The sequence below is a fragment of the Brachycentrus maculatus genome, unplaced genomic scaffold (genome assembly GCF_059751285.1).
Source record: "Brachycentrus maculatus isolate JH-2025_06_01 unplaced genomic scaffold, ASM5975128v1 h1tg000081l, whole genome shotgun sequence".
Taxonomy (NCBI): domain Eukaryota; kingdom Metazoa; phylum Arthropoda; class Insecta; order Trichoptera; family Brachycentridae; genus Brachycentrus; species Brachycentrus maculatus.
The window spans coordinates 1591229-1609637 of record NW_028280835.1 but is presented as its reverse complement, the minus strand read 5'-3'; the positions used below and the strand labels follow the sequence as shown (position 1 = coordinate 1609637).

The 18409-nt window shown below is 32.2% G+C and overlaps 1 protein-coding gene across 3 annotated transcripts; it reads left to right on the top strand.

The window, feature by feature from the left end:
- Positions 1-824: 824 nt before the first annotated feature.
- Positions 825-16691, top strand: LOC148310971 (WD repeat-containing protein 44-like). Of its 3 annotated transcripts, none has more exons than XM_088257466.1 (17): positions 825-1025; positions 1097-1253; positions 2793-2947; positions 3264-3352; positions 4304-4429; positions 5308-5594; positions 6168-6297; positions 7854-8063; positions 9007-9187; positions 9772-9938; positions 10101-10224; positions 11639-11782; positions 12558-12759; positions 12844-12975; positions 13402-13800; positions 13956-14546; positions 14680-16691. In XM_088257466.1, exons 1-17 carry the CDS (start codon positions 958-960, stop codon positions 14821-14823), a joined length of 3306 nt encoding a protein of 1101 aa, XP_088113592.1. In that variant the 5' UTR covers positions 825-957; the 3' UTR covers positions 14824-16691. The 3 variants fall into 3 exon arrangements, with proteins under 3 accessions (XP_088113592.1, XP_088113594.1, XP_088113593.1); XM_088257467.1 differs by having other exon boundaries at positions 872-1025; positions 4304-4417; XM_088257468.1 differs by lacking the exon at positions 7854-8063.
- Positions 16692-18409: the final 1718 nt, after the last annotated feature.

The following is an 18409-nucleotide window of genomic DNA, read 5'->3' as shown; positions in this document are numbered from 1 at the left end:
TTCATATCAATCCAATGCAGTATCCTTTTCACTATTCATAACAATTTTGGATGTCGATGTACCAAAAAAAAATATTTCATGAAATAACATCTAAGTTTGTTTTTTTTAAACAGGATTTATGTGAAAAAAAAATTCTAGGCGTCAACCGTTTGAAAAGTTTCATTACCAGTTTCTGCACGCCATACGTGAAGAGAAAAACTTTTTATGTTCAACATTACTATTATATATATGTACATTTACATGTTAATAAAAAAAAAAACACAATAAAAAGTACCAATAAAAATAAATTATATCACTCACAAACTTAAACAATAAAAAATAAGTGTAAGTCCCTCTCCAAGTACAAGAGCTAAGTCTTTTTATTGGAGAGAACAGCCTAATTAATTTGAAAATTGCAAAGCAGAAATGTTTGAAAATGCATTGAATTATACAAAAAAACTCTTGTAGCTATAATCAATAAATAAATAAACATTACAATTTATATTTGGGAAAAATCAAAAGATTTTATTTCATCATGTAACATTCTTCTTCTTCTTCTAACCCTTATCCATACCGTCCACACTCAACGGTGCATATAGCACTGCATCGTACTGACGCAATGTTACTTTGATCTTTACCTACATTTCTCCTGCGCTTCAGGGACCAGTCCAGGCATATATTAAATAAATATAAGAGTGAAACATACTGGTTAAATTACGGAAATTTCCATTTCCCAGCCCATCCCTACAATTGTAATAAGCAAACTGTAAATTTTGGTTCTTACTTTTAACCAAACTTTCTATAAACAAAAAATATCCGAAAATATTTTACGCGACCGCTAATAAAAAGAAGAAGAAAAATTTCATATTGACATGACAGTTCCGCCTACGAATCATCTTTGACATTTGTAATTTTTGACAAGCCATCGGGTTCTTTACATTTTTTTTCCTTTAAAAACACATTTCAAATAATAACACAATGCCTCACAGTAGCGATTCCGATGAATTTTTCGATGCTGAGGAAATAACGCCATCTAAAATCAACACGTAAGTCGAGATTGCAATTAAAATTTCTGTCGCGATTTAGACGGAGTTTGACATCTTGTTTATTATTTTAGAAAATCTGGTACCCATAAGCAAGAGCAGACAAATGCTGTTACTCAGCAATCGGAAAATACTAAAAATAATGAGTTTGTTGTTCCGGCGTCAACGAAAACAACCTATGACTTGGTTACCGAAGTCAAAGATGCAGTAGACTTAACACCAGAAAAAAATGTAAGTTGTTATTTATTTATTGCTTAGGAAATACACAGTATATTATAAATATATAGCACCTTCTTAAGCCAGGCTCTTAAGATCCCTACATAACACGATACCTCCCTTCTCTCTTAACTGCCCCACATAACTCCTTGGTCTTCCTCTTCCTTTTATTTCCTCTCTATTATTGTCCATCTATCCTCAGACATATGTGCCACATGACCTGCCCAGTTCCACTTTTGTTCCATTCTTCTTAAAAATTCTTAATTTACAACTCTTTCCATCCTTCTCCAATACCACAACTCAAACATTTCTAATCATTGTCTATCCCTCTCAGTCTCTGTCCAGGTTTCACAACCATAGAGGGCTATACTCCAGACATATTTTATTGAATTTTTTCTTAATTTATTTTGTTGTTCGGACAGTGAAAAGTGATATTTTCTTATTGAATGCCTGTTTAGCCATACTCATTGCAGTCTTTATTCCACTAGTGCATCCGGATTCTCTGATTGTGCTATGCAGATACCTTTTTTTTGCTCTACGGGAACTTGGTCTTTTTTATTGTTTTAGATATTGAAATTCCCTTCGATACCCAAAACATTGGTATATGCAAAAAATATTGTTTAGTAACTTTTTAGATATCATCCACTTTTATTATGTATTTATGTTATTTTTCGAATAGCATGTTCTATCCTTACTATCCTACCTGCAGACAAGACTCTAATAGAGGCTTTGCTGGTTTTTCCTTTTAAAAAATAAAATAAATATATGTAGATGTTCAATATTAGACAAAAGTGAGCGGCTTCGCCTTACTCCTTGTCTGATTCTTGCCCTCTTTTTTCATCGCCACTCTCAATGACCGTTTCCTGTTTTTTTATATAGTTCATGGATTATTTCTGTCTTAGTAATCTATTTCAATTTCTTTAAATACTTTCATCACCATTTTCCAATTATCAAACGCCTTTTCCAAGTCAATGCATGCATGCTATATATGGTGTGTATTCTTACATTTTAAAATCCAAGCTTCTGTCAATTATTAACCTGAGATCTAATTGTATTGTAGCTTTTTTCTCTAAATCTGTATTGGTAATTGCCTATGAACTCTTTTCTTTTCTCCCTAATTCTGTCTTCAATGATCTTAAGTAAAATTTTGGATGTTTGTGAGATAAATGTGATGGCTTTATGTTCTTCACATTTTTGAGTATTTGTGATCACTACTTTTTTGATGGCCTATCTATATCTTGAAAATAATTTTTATAATGTGTACAGGTATGTCTAATGAATGGAGTCTCTGTATTTATAATTATATGCGTTAAGTGAAGCAAGTCTGGTATAAAGATCTTCTTCTTCTTACCCTTATCTTCACTCATCCTGCACAGGGCACATCAAAGCAGTGTTATTTATATTGTTAATTATATTTATTTATTTTAACCCCCCTTGAAAATCCAACCCGGGAACTCCAGCACGGCAACCAAATAAGATCAAATAAATAGGGGAGTGTAATCCAATGTTTTGTCATAACATATCACTGAATTATTTGTCATATTCTGCATATAGGTGGGTCAAGGAAGACGAAGATTTCGTGAACTCCGACAATTCATGCAAACAGAGGATGATGATTGTGGACCCTCGGTCAATTCGACTCCTGACTCTCAAAACAGTTCCGCAGAAGGAGTCTTTCTGGCTACTTCTAAAACTGCACACCCTTTTAGGTACTTTGCATAAGTATTACACATATAATAAAAATACCATAAACTACATAACAAAAATAACTGATTAATCTATGTATAATCAACTGGAATAAGATTTTAAACATGAAGTCAACAGATAATATACACAATTTTTTGACACAAATGAATAAAAAAGATTTTATGATGTATCAATCAAATTGTGTCTAGAAAGATAATTGTTTTTTTTTTTACAATTGATTTATATTAAAATCATTTAAAAAATAATGTGTAGAAACAGAATTAGGTGTACATTTAGCGTTTTAAAGGATGGTTTTATATTGGTTACTTATTCTTACAGGATAATAGAACACGATACAATGAGTTTACAAAGTTTAACATCACTTGGGAGAATTGGTCGTATACTTGGTGGAACTGTTGACCCGTCCGGTATGTACAATACATAAAATAAATCGTATTCAATGTTGGTTTACGTACAAGCTTAACTTATTGATCGCCTTGTCACAGCCCAATTGGAATACCTCGGTGTCGGCCACCGGTGGCTGACACTGCATACCCATCTTAAAGTGTCATTCTGTCCGTTGGCTATGCGCTCTGTATAAAACTACTATTAAACTTGGTCGACATGGCCCTTTTCTATCTTATGGATATGGCCTTAGGATATGACTATATTTACTACGAAATGGCCTTAGGATATCTTCATGGTTCTAAAAGATATACTCATGAATGTGATAGGTAGGTTAGAATAAAACGCAGCATGATGTTTATATTAAAAGTGTTTTTATTGACTTTTAACACTATTAGTATAGTAAAGAACAAAACAAAACAAATCTAAAGAAAGTTAAAAGTAGAAAAGTAACTTGGTCAAAAATTAAAATCGATGTATTTTATAAAAATCATATTTTATATGAGGAGCTGACGAAATGATATAATTATCCTTTGAAGAAGTAAATGAGGACTATTCAATTTTGAAAGCGAGAAAAGTTCATTTAGTTACTTTTGGATAGTTATGTGTGTTTATATGTATACTAATAGTTCTATTACATAATTTATGAATACCTTGTGGTACTCATAGAATAAAATCTATGAGTACCACAAGGTACTCATAGATTTTATTCTATCGCCATATAATAAAATCTCAAGTCATTAAAATGTTCAGTAGAGAAGAGGGAAATTAATAAGTGGATAGGTCTTCAGAGTCAATTTTAACAATTACTTTTAAGTACTTTTTTTTTAAACAATTTAATATTTTTTCTTACAATCTGGAGACACTTTAAACATAGCTTTTTTTTAAATCTCATATGAGGGCTTAATGTAAGAGAGGGTTAAAAACTATTCTGAATATAAAATGAATAAGTTTCACCACATTTTACATTCTAGGTATAAGTTTAGGACGTGACAGCCATTTGGGGGCAGGATTAACGTCAACAACTACCAATAATTCGAGAGAACTTCTAGAGAATGCAGAAAATGAGGAGAGACTTCAAGATATAGGTGAGACCATAGGTGAGATTCAAATAATGGATTATTATATTTTAGACAAATTGCCTCATAATATAAATCAATAGATCATTCGTTTTTGTCGTATCCTTAGAATGACAAAGTTCTCCGCAGGGATAGGCAAAAAGGAAAGAACGCCACACCAATTTGTCTACAAACAATCTTTGTCTCTTCCATATTTATGCATCCCCTCATACACGCCGATTGTTCCGTCTCCAGACCTGACCACTTTCGAGTATTCAAAATACTTGATCATGCCAAGTTCCTCGGTCTTCCTCTGCTTCTATTTGCTACATTTTATCATAGATTTTTTAAACAAATAACTTGTAAAATGTTAATATTTTGCATGACAATGGAAATCAAAACTTGTCATATCGACATTATAACACAATTATCTTAGACATATGATGAAATATTATGGAACCTCGGAATTTTAGAGGTACAATGAAATTCTGAATGAACAAACTCATTATTGAAATGAGTAAAATAACGTAATCTTTTGAAATGTTCAGAATAGTGTTTTAAATTTATAGATTAACTAAACATACTTTTACAATTGTCATGATGTTTCTATAAATGTATAAAAATCATGTTTTCATTTATAATTTTGCTTTTAAAATAATATCTTTAATAAACTGCCCTTATAAGCAAAAACTAACTTCTGATCATGGCAGACATCGTGGAGTAGTTGGGTTAGCGCCCGACTGTAAAATTGACATCGCGGGTTAGATTCCCGCCAATTGCAAAACAAATTCAATTTTCATTATCAGCATCTCTATATTAGGTGAGAAAAACTTAAAAATAGGAAAATATGTTGTCCTGTATTATCAATGAGTAAGTAAATTTACATTTGCCGCAATGTTAACCTTGTTAATTTGTTGAAGTTTTGCAAGAACCAGATGTGATTGCTAGCACAAAAGCAAATAGCCTTAAACACTCTCGTGTGGCAGGATCCGAACAGTCTATAGTGTCCATGTCGCAACTCGGGAATACGGTGAGGCAAGTGGAGCCACAGTTGCCCGTGGCTCCTCCCAGAAAGAAAAAGAAAATACGAGTGGCAGCTTCGCAATCCCTCAGCTCTCCGGACGCCGATCAGGCACTCTCTGATCCACGCGGGGGCACCAAAATGAGCGTGGCCGAGAAGCCGACCTTGGCGAATTTGAACATGAAGGTTAGTGTGGAGATTTATTGTTCGGAATAAAGTGTATATAGATATCTTAACCCGATCTTCTTTATCTTCTTCAACCCTCATCCGCACCCGATGGTGCAAAAGGCAGTGTATCATATAAACGCAATGTTGATCGTTGACACATGAAGGAGAGGTGATCAGTCCTCCGCTTCAGGTATTCAATTCGAAATTCAAAACCCTTATCCGCACCCGATGGTGCATAGGGCACTGCATCATATGAACACAGTGTTATTTTACATTGACACATGGAAAGGATATCAGCCCTCTGATTCAGGTACCAGTCCAGGGTAATATTGAATAAATAATAGAGTGAAAAATCACTTAAAACCATCAATAATAAATGGAAAATAAGACCCAAAAACAGTAAAAGTGTTAACTTAACTACTAGAAACTTTTTGACAAAATCGTCATACTCTTACACATAAGCAATATTTTCGAGGGATAAAAAAAGGAATATTTTCAATTTCAATTTCTAAATATGTCTAATATCAGATAATGTTCAAATATGAAATCGGTAGTGTATATGTATTTTTCAGCTAATATTTTTATTTTCAGCCACCATCTTTAAGTGAGATTCTAAATCCCATGGGTCCATTACCAAGCCCGGCAAGTACAATTGAATCTCTCACGAGAGAATTTCAGAACTCTCTCGACTTGGACAACACTGATCTATCTGACAAGAAAGGTAAATATTGAATTACTCATACATATCGCATGCACTTATCGGCTGTCCAAACTTAAAACACAGAAAGGGACATTTTTTTTTAAAATCGTTTTTTGCTTTTTTGGATTGTGTAGAATCTACTTAGTCCAAAAATGCAAAACAACGTTTTTCAAAAAAAATGTCCCTTACTGTGTTTTAAGTTTGGACAGCCATTATGGTAATGACAAAGACATCCAACACTTAATGGACCCAATTCATTTATTTTATGTGTTTGTGTATTTTTTCTACAACAGATTGACTTTACAATCCAATATAATCTAGATTTTTATGGACATTCTCAACAGAGGTGAATAAGTTTTAAGAGAAAAGAATATGTGTAAATCTGGGCACACTATGGACGGGAAAGGTATTTCTACCCGTTCGGTCTATTGGATGTGAAGTGTATTTTTACCTCCTGCGCCGGCCTCATTTCAAAATCAGGAAAAAAGGAATTATTTAATGTTTTTATTTGAATATTATGTACCAATCTCTTTATTAAGGTCTTAACTATACGTACACAATTATCGAATCCCGTCGCCAGCGGTCCGCAGGCGTAAAAAACACTCGTCCTTAGTGCTTTAATACAATATGTAACATTCACTATTGTGCCCATGATTAAACATTTATATTACTTTGATTTTTTAAACATGTATGAACCATATGACAACAAATGAACCAGGTTGTCCTTTGTGACTTAAGAAATTGTAGATAAAAAAATCAAACTTGATGTTGAGTTATTGGAAAAGGGATTAATATTACAGTGTACGGTGTGAAAAACAATGTTCTTGCCTCCATTGAGATATCCATGAAAATCTTGATAAAAATACCCCAAGGGTCATATATCTAGGATCTGTGTACAATGGTTTGAATATTCTCAAAATATTACATTTTTAATCTAATTTAAAAAGGGTAATTTAATTGGCGGGTTAATAGTATTGACCCATTAATTAGTGAATTAATGTATCAGTTACTCAACCAGAGTTATTCCTTTAAAAAAATAAAAAAGTATTTAAATTTCAACGAACATTTACATAGAAATTTTGTTTTGTAAATTAATTTTACCGATATAATTTAATCACTAAATCATTTTAGACAATGGAGGTTGCGAATGGGACCAAAATCCCAGAAGGAGGGATCAAAATAAAAAAAGTAATTTTTCACTGCGATTTTTATTTAGTATCACCCTAGACTGGTGCCCGAAGCGCACCACTGATCACCTTACCTTCATATAATCAACAATCAAGAAAACATTGTGTCAATACAATGCAGTAACTTATGCTCCTTTGGTCGCAGATAAGAGTTGGAAAAAATTTAAAATGCCAAAAGTATCAACTTATGATATTAAAACAATTATATTTTTCTTGATTTCTTCTTGATACAATACAGAGCGATTCTTACAGCGGCTCTGATTTAGGATTTTACAAGAAAAATCTTTCAACTTTTCTTCTGTTAACTTGATAATATTCATCTGTGTCGTTGTTCTATGATCATTATTTTTTTTTTTTATTTAATTTAATTTCATATTTTCATACTTGTAGTTGTCAATTCATCGAAAGAATCATTTGTGAGTGGTGGTTTCGGAGCGAGAAATAATTCATTTGGCAGCGATTATCGTTCATCTCCGGTAGACAAATTGAGCAAGAGCGAAGCCTCTTCTAGAAGTAGCACCATCAAGTCCATACACAGCCAGCATAGTGGAACTTCCTCGGTGAAGGGACCCTCGCTTGACATTAGATCTGCAGTCAAAGGTTACTCCATGCAATATTCATGTTGTTCTCTAAAAAAATTGGCATTGAGTCCACATTTCATATCCTATTTTATTGTGTTGGTGTTGGTTTTGTACAACTGGTGCTGTCAAAACGCTGCTTGGTTTACCATATTAAGGGTTTTACGCAATTATGCTTAATGTTTTTAATTTGTGAAATCTTTGCTTGTCTTTGGCTTTGAAATGTTATATATCACTCATTTGCTAGAACAACATCACAAATCAAAATTGGTGATTTTTCTTGAGACGTATATAAAGCTCCATAACTGGTCACAAGTGGTCACATTGCTAAATATTTTAGAATAATTTGATGGAATCTTTGATTAAGTCCTTTCTTGGGAGATTTAAATTAAAATAAAAAATACAATGAATATATATTTTTAAATATATTAATTTTAATTTCTTTTGTAATTGATTTTTAAAAGTAGACATTTGTACCAGGTGATATTTTTTCTAAAACTACAAGTTATGTAACATTTGAATAGCATGTATAACAATCAGGGATAGGTGTTATTATATTAATGATTAAAATTTACTTAATAGATAACAAAAAATTATATGGGGACAACAAATAGCTCGTGATCACTTTCAAATGTCAGTAATAACAATACTGTCATTAATTCATGTAGCTAAATATGCTATATGATCTATGAAAATCTTCTTTATTAATTTTGAAACAAATTCCATATAAAATTTCCTTCATGAACATCTACCATAGTTCAAATAAAATCAACGTGCTATATGGCATTTTAATATCATATGGCAAAGCTGTGTTTTTTGCCAAAACACATAAAATCCTCGCTTTAAAACTCCAAATTTTTTAATAAGACGTTGTTCTTGCAAATTAGCCTTATATGTAAATATATCGCGCAAGAAATTTGGCGTACATGACGCACTTTAAATGACGAAATTTTATACTTCATTAGGGCAATATGTGGTGAAACCTCAGGACGAAGAAAAGGCCAAGGCATCTGGTCCATCTCAAGAAGAATTGGAACGTATTGAGAAATTGAAAAATGAATTGCTAAAATCCGGAGCAGATGGAAATAGCGGCCATAATATTTTCACCGGTAATATGGGTCACTCAAGCTTAGGAGCTCCGCATAGGTTTGTTTATTCGCTAACCATTCTTTTTTTTATTGAACTTAATAATTATTTTATTAAAATTAAACACTAATTATTTTATTTTATTTATTTGTCAAATGAATATGAATAAAGATCATTTAATTGTTTTCATTGTTGTGTAGTAGAGTCTCGGTTATCTGACCTTCGGTTATCTGATTTCCCAAATTATCCGACCTACCGGGGCAATGCCCCTTTCCTTTACCCGACTGCACGTAGTATATTCGCGCGCCAGGCGACAGTCCTCAGTCCTCAGTGCTTACGTAACTCTTTTGCCATAAGTACATTTTGATGTTTTAGTTTGTTAAATTCAGTTATGTTACATGAACATATTTGAAAAGTTTTGGATGTGCAAATAAAATTAACACATTTTCAATGTTGTCTTTATCATTTTCCATGTTATCCAACCTTGCCGCGGCCGGTTTAAGTCGGATAATCGAGACTCTGTTCTGTATATTATCAAGTATCAATTTCCAACAGTGGAATTTTGCTGAACCTTTTCTTAGTTTACAATATTGCTCTGACATTCAAATTTTAGATATTTTTTAGTGTACTTTTTTCATTTACAGAAGTGCTTATAGTGTGGAAAGAAATTTCAGAGATAGAAGAAAATCCGCTGGAGATGAAGATTTATTAAAGCAACTCAATATGTATGTGAGGACAAGAACTGACTCCGGAAAACAATTGACTGATATGGAAATATTAGAGCAAGTCACAGTGTTAAACTTAGATACAGGTGGGTAATCCTTAGATATGTGTTTTGTATAAAAATATCATTTCCTCTCATTAAATCAATTACTTTATCATTTTTCATTGTCATAAATAGTGGAGACCATCACAAATTATGTTAATAATTGTTTGGTAGTTATGAGTGAAAGTGTGTCGTTATGTTTTCCAGGTGAAAGAGTACCTTTAAGTATTGCAGAAGACAAACTACCCCAATGCATCAATCCATTGAGCTTGCACATTATGAGACTTACTTCAGAATATGTTAGCACTTCTTCATTATTTGAAAAGCAAAGGTAAATATCAAAAGAGTTTTTTGTCTCATAAATATAGATATGAATTTAAACATAAAATATGTAGGTCAGTAATCGAGAGAAAAGCAATAGAATTGGTAATGATACACTGTTGCCAATGCTGCAGGGACACGTTACTGATTTTTCCTGGTAAAAATTAATGTTTTACCTTTTTCAATATCTTGTATCATACACTTTTGCAAATGTTTATTTGTAATGGAAAAATTCATTCCGAATTAAAAATAAAAATTGTGTTACTATAAAAATATATATCAATGATACAAGAAAGTGGACAAAGTCAAATGGTTGCTCCGACTAGCAAAAATAGTAATTTTTTTTACAAAAGATGACAATACAAAAGAAGACCTAATTATTAAACAAATTCATATGGAAACATCAAGGTTTCAATTATTTAATTTAATTTTTATTTATTGACTTGGCGTTTAATTTGTAGAACTCCATTTTAATTTATGTATTAATTTTAAATCAAACACAGATTTTAATTTCAAATGATTTATTTTGTTAATGCCATGAACATCCAGTGTGATTATTATAAAACATTAGTAACTGATTTAATCATAATTATAATTTTGGAAAATATATATAGTGCCATTTTCATTAAATACTATTTCAAAGGCGCTTATAAAAACGCTGATGATATGGTAGTTGATAAATTAAAGGGAAATAAACCTCACCAATCGGTTTCGGGGTACCGAGTAGGCAAGAAAAAAAAGAGCGGACATATTATTACACCTCGGTTTTCTTGGGCTGGAGCATGGCCAAAATGTTAGGCAGGACACCTTCCTGATTGATATCCACTGCGATGGTCACGCCAGAGAGCAGCTTGTTGAGCTTCTCGTCATTGTGGATGGCCTACTGCTGTTGGCGAGGAGTGATCCTGGTCTAGGTCATTTAACACATTGTTGTCGGGCAGCTTTTTCATTAACCCTAATCATAATTAGTATACTAATTAACCCTTCACTGCATAGTGTATCAAATTTGTTACATAACCAAAAGTTAGTGTTAAAACATTCTTTAAAAATATAAGCAACCATTCTTTGTTGTTACTGATTAGATACATTCATAACTCACGTATATAGTTCATAATTTAGCCAAAAGATGCGCTGTGAACGTCAAAATAATAACTTCACTTGTCTCTTGAAGACGAACTGTCAATGCAGTCATGCAGTCACAAAAAAAAGTCATGCAGTGAAGGGTTTAAGTCGTATACTAATCACAAGTAACCGCAAACCCAATTCTGATCGGTACAATTCTTTTAACATCCTTCGCGCTGTACCAAAAGTAAATAAATAAAACACTTATAAGCGCCTCCCACTCTCTACCAACAGTATGTAAAATACGCTTTTAAGCGTTTCCCGCAAACAGTGTGTTAATGATGCGATGATTTGTCTTACAGAGAGTCAGATGATGACACAATGAGTGTGGGACGATCATGCGGAGTGTCTGTGGGAGAGGGGGCAGACGGGGTGGGGAGGAGTGCTGCAGCCTCTGAAGGTGCAGATGACCATGCGCCTGGAGGCCTGAGAAGAAAGACCGCTAAGTAAGTGGCTATTCCAGCAATAATAACAGATTCTAAAACAGTCAAAGTTTGTCGCTTTGAATAATGATAAATTAGATTTTATTACAATGATTAAAAAAACGTTGATCTCTTTAAAATTTCCGGGAGTACAGTAATTGATATCTGACTTTTGCTGGAGAGTGGGTTCTATTTACATAAAAAAAAAAAAATACAAATTACGAAATATATGTATTTTTAATAAATGTTTTACTTAGTAAATACCACTATTTCTTAAAATCCATTGTGACACGTGTTTCGATGCATTCCACATCATTTTCAAACACCGTAAAATGATGCGGAATGCATTGAAACACGTGTCACAGTGGATTTTAAGAAATAGTGGTATTTACTATGTAAAACGTTAATTAATAATGTATAGATTTTACCACAAAGTGACTGCCGAATCTATTAATGAAAGAAATATATGCATTATGAAAATAGAAATTTTGTTAAAAGAAAAAATTAATAAAACATCTCTTTGAAATATGCTATGAAATTGCTATATGTACAAATGACAGACGGACTTTGACATTTATTAACGTCGATACTCCTTTGAGGAAATTTCGCACCAACGTTTATTTATGTCCATACTCCCGGAAAGGTTAAGGATTTTCTTCATACAACACATAATTTGAAAATATATTTCACCAATAATTCCAAGTAAAGTAATAAAGACTGACAACAATTTTTTTTTTTTTAATTAATAAATTATTCACATATACAACTCCAACATTGCTAATTTTGTGTGAAATTCTAGATTGAAAAGATTCCTAGGTTCCACTGTCAAGAAGACAATGGACAAGGCCAAATCCATCGCTCAAGAAGTGTCACACGCCAGACACAAGGAAGATGTCGCCGATATTGTCGATGAGGTCCGCGGAGAGCAGAACATCAAACTAAAAGCATCCAACTCTCATAAAGGGCCTTATGATTTCGACGGCTGCGTCCGCCATGTCCAAGTTTGTTCAAACGCCTTCAATTTAATGAAAATATTAGCAATTTTTGAGATTATTTGAGTTTGAAAATAATCACTTTTGTTGCAGGAGTTTTCTGGTGAGCACGTTGGGCCTGTTTGGTGTATGAAATTTTCTCAGTGTGGCAGATTATTAGCGACTGCAGGACAAGATAAAGTGCTCCGAATTTGGGTTGTCAGAGATGCTTATTCATTCTTTCAAGTATGTTTATCTATCACTTTTAAAACTTGATTTATTTGTCACTTTTAAAAATATATTATTCAACGGATCGCTCATTGAGTGAGTTCTTGTGAACCTATCTCTATCTGAGTGAGTTTTTCTTTTTCTTTTTTGTTTACTTTTTTTTCATATTACCATAAATTAAGCAAGTTTTAGTAATCCTCAAACATTGGTTTTATCTAAATTTAAATTACTATTTATTTAACTTTTCAAATCACTTGTTTAATCTCCCCGTCACCTCTCATCATTTAATAATAGAAAAATGTACTTGTTACTCAGTTCTTGTAAATCTGTTTACATGTTCTTTGTACTCTCTCATTTTTTGAAGAGATATTATATTTCCAAAAAATCATGACTAAACATTTTTGGGAGCACATACATAATATGATGATATATTCTTTATTTCAGGATATGCGCACCAAATACAATGCAGATCAAAAGGCTTCACCCACTCCGTCTCAAGAATCTTTGGTATCACATCACTCGGTTCATTCTGCCGAAGACTCTAACAATCACATGAACCAAAATGACGCTCCGAACACTCCATTCATGCCGAGACCGTTCTGCACATACACGGGACACACGTCGGACTTGTTAGACGTTTCGTGGTCTAAAAACTACTTTGTGTTGTCGAGTTCTATGGATAAGACTGTCCGGCTCTGGCATATTTCTCGTAAGGAGTGTTTGTGCTGCTTCCAGCATATAGATTTTGTTACTGCTATAGTCTTCCATCCGAGGGATGACCGGTATTTCCTCTCTGGAAGCTTAGATGGAAAGTTGAGACTTTGGAACATTCCAGATAAAAAGGTATGAACGTCATTATTTTATCTTGCCATTTAAAATGCAGTATTACCATTCTCACTTAGAAATTGTCAGGTATCTTTAATTCGTAAAAATAAAAAAAACTTCATAAAATCATCTAAATTTTTTCATTATTATATTACTCTTTTTTTCTTTCGCAGGTGGCTGTGTGGAATGAAGTAGATGGTCAATCAAAACTTATTACCGCAGCAAACTTTTGTCAAAATGGCAAGTTCGCGGTTGTCGGATCGTACGATGGCCGATGCATTTTTTACACCACAGATCAATTAAAATACCACACACAAATAGATGTGAGATCGACGAGAGGGAAAAATTCCACCGGAAGAAAGATAAGCGGAATCGAACCGATGCCAGGAGAAGATAAGATTTTGGTTACATCGAACGACAGCCGGATCAGACTCTACGATTTAAGAGATCTGAGTCTTTCTTGTAAATACAAAGGTTATGTCAATGTTTCCAGCCAGATTAAAGCGTCTTTTAGTCACGACGGAAAGTACATCGTCAGCGGATCAGAAAACCAATGCATTTACATTTGGAAAACTCATCATGACTATTCCAAGTTCAGTTCTGTCAGAAGAGATCGGAATGATTTTTGGGAGGGAATCAAAGCGCACAATGCTGTGGTGACTTGCGCTGTGTTCGCTCCTAATCCGGATAATATCATCCGGATGATTGAAGAAAGGGAACAAGCCGCCAAGGGAACGGAACCATCTGTCACCGACCCAGATAAAGTAAGGCTTTTTATAATCCAGTCCTTTCTTTGACTCAAACTGATCATTTTCAATCAAATGTATCATTCTTATACACTGCTCTTTCACGAAAAATGTTTTGTCTCTTGTTAATTTTTTTAATGTTTCTCTCTAGGTGGAAGACCCCATGGTAGAGCAGCATACTAAGGGTTGCGGCGGACATGTTTTAGTGAGCGCCGATTTCAACGGGTGCATTAAGGTCTTTGTTAACAAAACCAAACCGAAACACAGCTCATTGCCAGCCTCCGCTCTGGCTTAACCGTCATCATCAACAATTTTAGTAACTTTAAGTAGTACAACCAATCTGGAGAACTTTAAACTTCTGGGTAACATTGAACAAAATCGAAATGTATTGCATTGGGAAATTTTGATTTCCCTAATACAATCTGGAATAATATTGCAAAAAATATTTTTTTGTTTTTTTTTTAAATTATACACTGTCTTGATGACTTAATGTATTTTTTAAACTGTCACACAAAAAGTTTATTTTCATCTAATTTAAGAAAAAAAAAATATTTAAATGTATAGTTGCAAGACTATATGTTTTTTTTTGCAGTATCTACTTAAAAAACCTTTTATCTTTATTAATTACAACCCTGTAAAGTGCAAAAGACATACATATGTAGAATTTATTAAATATATAAATAAACCTTTTTTTGCAAAACATATTTAAAACAATTAAATTTTCTTAAGATTTATGATGATGTTGCCAATGTTACCCAATTTACTATGCAATATAAAAAAAAACATATGTATTAAAATCATTTCATCCAGTTATTTCACATATTTTTGTTTTTAATTTTTAATAGATTTGATCCTTCGAATTTGATAATCACCAGGGTCAGTTGCCAATGCTTATGTAGATTTTTTCTTAGCTTTCATTTCTGCATATAAGATTGAAAAAGACAAAATAAATAACAACAATTGCGTATAATTTATCTAATAACTTAACGTTGATTTGTATTTTTCTCTTTTCAATGTGTGAATAAAATCATTGCCATTTTCACACTGTTTGGTGTGTGCTGCGGAATAGTTTACAATTACTTATCAGTATTTGTAAATCAAGACTAGTAAATGTATACATTTTTACATCTCATTTAGTAAATGTATCAGCAAAACAAAATGCGAGACTGTAAATGAATAAGTAAAGATAATTTATATAGTAAAAATGGGACAACTTGTGGGAGCTTTTTACCTCTTTTCGATCCCTACAAGGTAGGTTTCGTATAATCGCGATAGAGGGTGTTACTAGTCACTCTGACGATAGGTATTCGTAAATTTCACAGTTGAGATAAGGCACTATCAAAAAGTCTTGAGACTTCTCCTTTTCAATATTGTAAAGCTTCAGCCTCGCTAAAATATAAATAAGATATGTTTAAAAGTTTTTTATGATGAACATTTTTGCGTTTATCTGAAAACTGTAATTATAAAAAAAACATTACTACATCATCCGCCTGGCTAAAAAAAGAGTCTTTTAAATTTCTTAAACGTTTTTCTATATTTGAGACATTTACTGAGTCTTGTTTAAATCCTTACACTGACTAGTAATCAAACACATTTACTATGCTCTAAGCTTTCACTACAACGTATACAGCGTAACGTAACGTTTTTAATACATAGAAAAATATTTAATTTCTTAATCATGAAGTATGATTTTTAGAATAAAACACCATGTAAATATTTAGCTATCTATAAGAATGCTATATGTATATCTATACTGCTTAAAAAACATGTTAGAAGTTAATGTAACTCAATTTTGCTATTTTGAAAAATGGGGCCAAAAATATGTTGGGAAAATTTATTTTAAATATGTATGTAATAAATGCTTTTAAATAATTAATAAGTGTAGCATATGATCATTAGCTGCAATTTCTATGGTCTTTAAGCCATTTTCTGCAGCCATTTGCCTAAATGTGACGTCTTATTTATTATTTACTGTCAGGACATATTCCATATGTTAATTTGAATGAGATTTGCAAGTTTCTTCTAATAATTACGTGTTAAAGCATTTCTTAATAAGAAATGCGATAAATATTATGTTTATCTTATGCGTAGACACTTTTCTGTCCGCACATCTATGTTTCTGATAAAACCAAATATTTCCCATTCAACAAACTGAAAAAAAAACATATTTTTTAAAAATATTATTAAAGCTATTAAATATAGCTATGCTATTATTAAAAAATAATTAAATTATTGAAAAAATCATTTTATGTAATTTATATGAGATAATTGATAGAGTTTTTCAGATTCTCTCCCTATAAGGGAATATATACTTATCTTGTAAAATGAGTCCGATGTTGTCCCGTAACTAGTGTCAAAGACTCTTAAGTCCAGAGTTTAAAGGTTTAAGCCCAATCTAAACAACTTGATTTTTTTTAAATAATGAGTCGGTTAGGCCTACAAAAATAGCATTCAATTTCAATATTTGTGTATACAGTAAGAAAATAAATATTTTGCTTAAAAAAACAATAAATACCGAATGATACTATTGTTTGATTACAAGCCCAGAACTGATTACTTTGCCTTAGTTTGACTAACAATCAAATTAACACTGCATTGATTGGATGTGGGGCCCTATGCACCATTGCGTGCAAATAAGGACCACGAGAAGAAGGAATTCTAACTTCAAGTTTATTTATGATTATTCAACTGAAAAAAAATCACCAATTACTAGGCTAATTCACTCTTCTTGCAAGTATATTTATTAAATAGTTTCCTAAATATTTTATTGTACTTCAAAAATCTGCAATTTAGTTTTTGGAGTGTTACTTTGTTATTTACGACCACCAACCAAATCTCGATCAGTATATAGAGAACTTTGTGTTTACCTCCCAAACAAAATCTGGTCCGAGATATAAGGGTTTGAAGTCGTGCAAACTTGTTCATTTCTAACTTAATCCACCAGCTTTGAACTTCATTACGATGACACCAACTTAGTGTAAAGTAAAATATGCAATGACATGTGTTGTTTGTTAAGTTGACCACTAGTTATACATACGAAAGCAGTTTTTATCAATGGCTGTCGAAAAATAAAAAGGCAATATTTTGCCTGTCGCCCGTATAAAGATTATAAATTGCAACATTAAGAGTAATTTATTCTAATATATATATTAACTTTAGGTGATGTATATAATTATCTATTTTATTTTTATAGAAAATACTTTTTGGAAGATTGGTGCTTTTAGACATTATTGATATTTTACTATAATTTGTGGCATATTACATTGTAATGATAAATTATATTTAAAATGATAGCTGTTTGATATATTATATTTTCATACAGAAGTGTGAACTTTGCGAGCTAAGTATTATTACGTTCCCAAAATATTGATGTTTACTTTTAGTACGTTTGAAATATAATTTCATATACATCTTTGCCATATTTATACAATACATTAAACCTTTTTTGTTATTTATTTTTAATTTTGTACAATCATTGCATTTTTCTGTAGTATAATCAATATACTTTTCATTGTCTGCAGAACTTAAAATTTGTGAAGTACATTAATTATGTTATTTAAAAAAATGCATATGCAAATGCAATCTTACGCTGCTTAAAAAATAAATAAATAAGTTTCATGTATAAATATTATTATTGTATAAATATTCATCTAATTTTTTTTACCCAATCCCTGGAGTACTCACATATGTCGGTGAATACCAAAGACAACAACGGTGTGCCTTGCTTGTGGCATTTATGGAAGAACAAGCCACTTTTTATGTGAAAAATTATTACTATCTGAATACTTTGTATTTCAAAGTTAAGGTACCAGTAGCTCATAAATGCTGTGAACACCGCTCTCTGTTGTGGCCTCAAGTGCTCACACATGTGTGTAATCACC

Coding starts and splice junctions, on each gene's coding strand:
- LOC148310971 (XM_088257466.1), top strand. CDS start 958: ATGCCTCACAGTAGCGATTCCGATGAATTTTTCGATGCTGAGGAAATA. Junction 1,026..1,096: donor ACGCCATCTAAAATCAACAC/GTAAGTCGAGAT, acceptor TTATTATTTTAG/AAAATCTGGTACCCATAAGC. Junction 10,225..11,638: donor TCATTATTTGAAAAGCAAAG/GTAAATATCAAA, acceptor TTTGTCTTACAG/AGAGTCAGATGATGACACAA.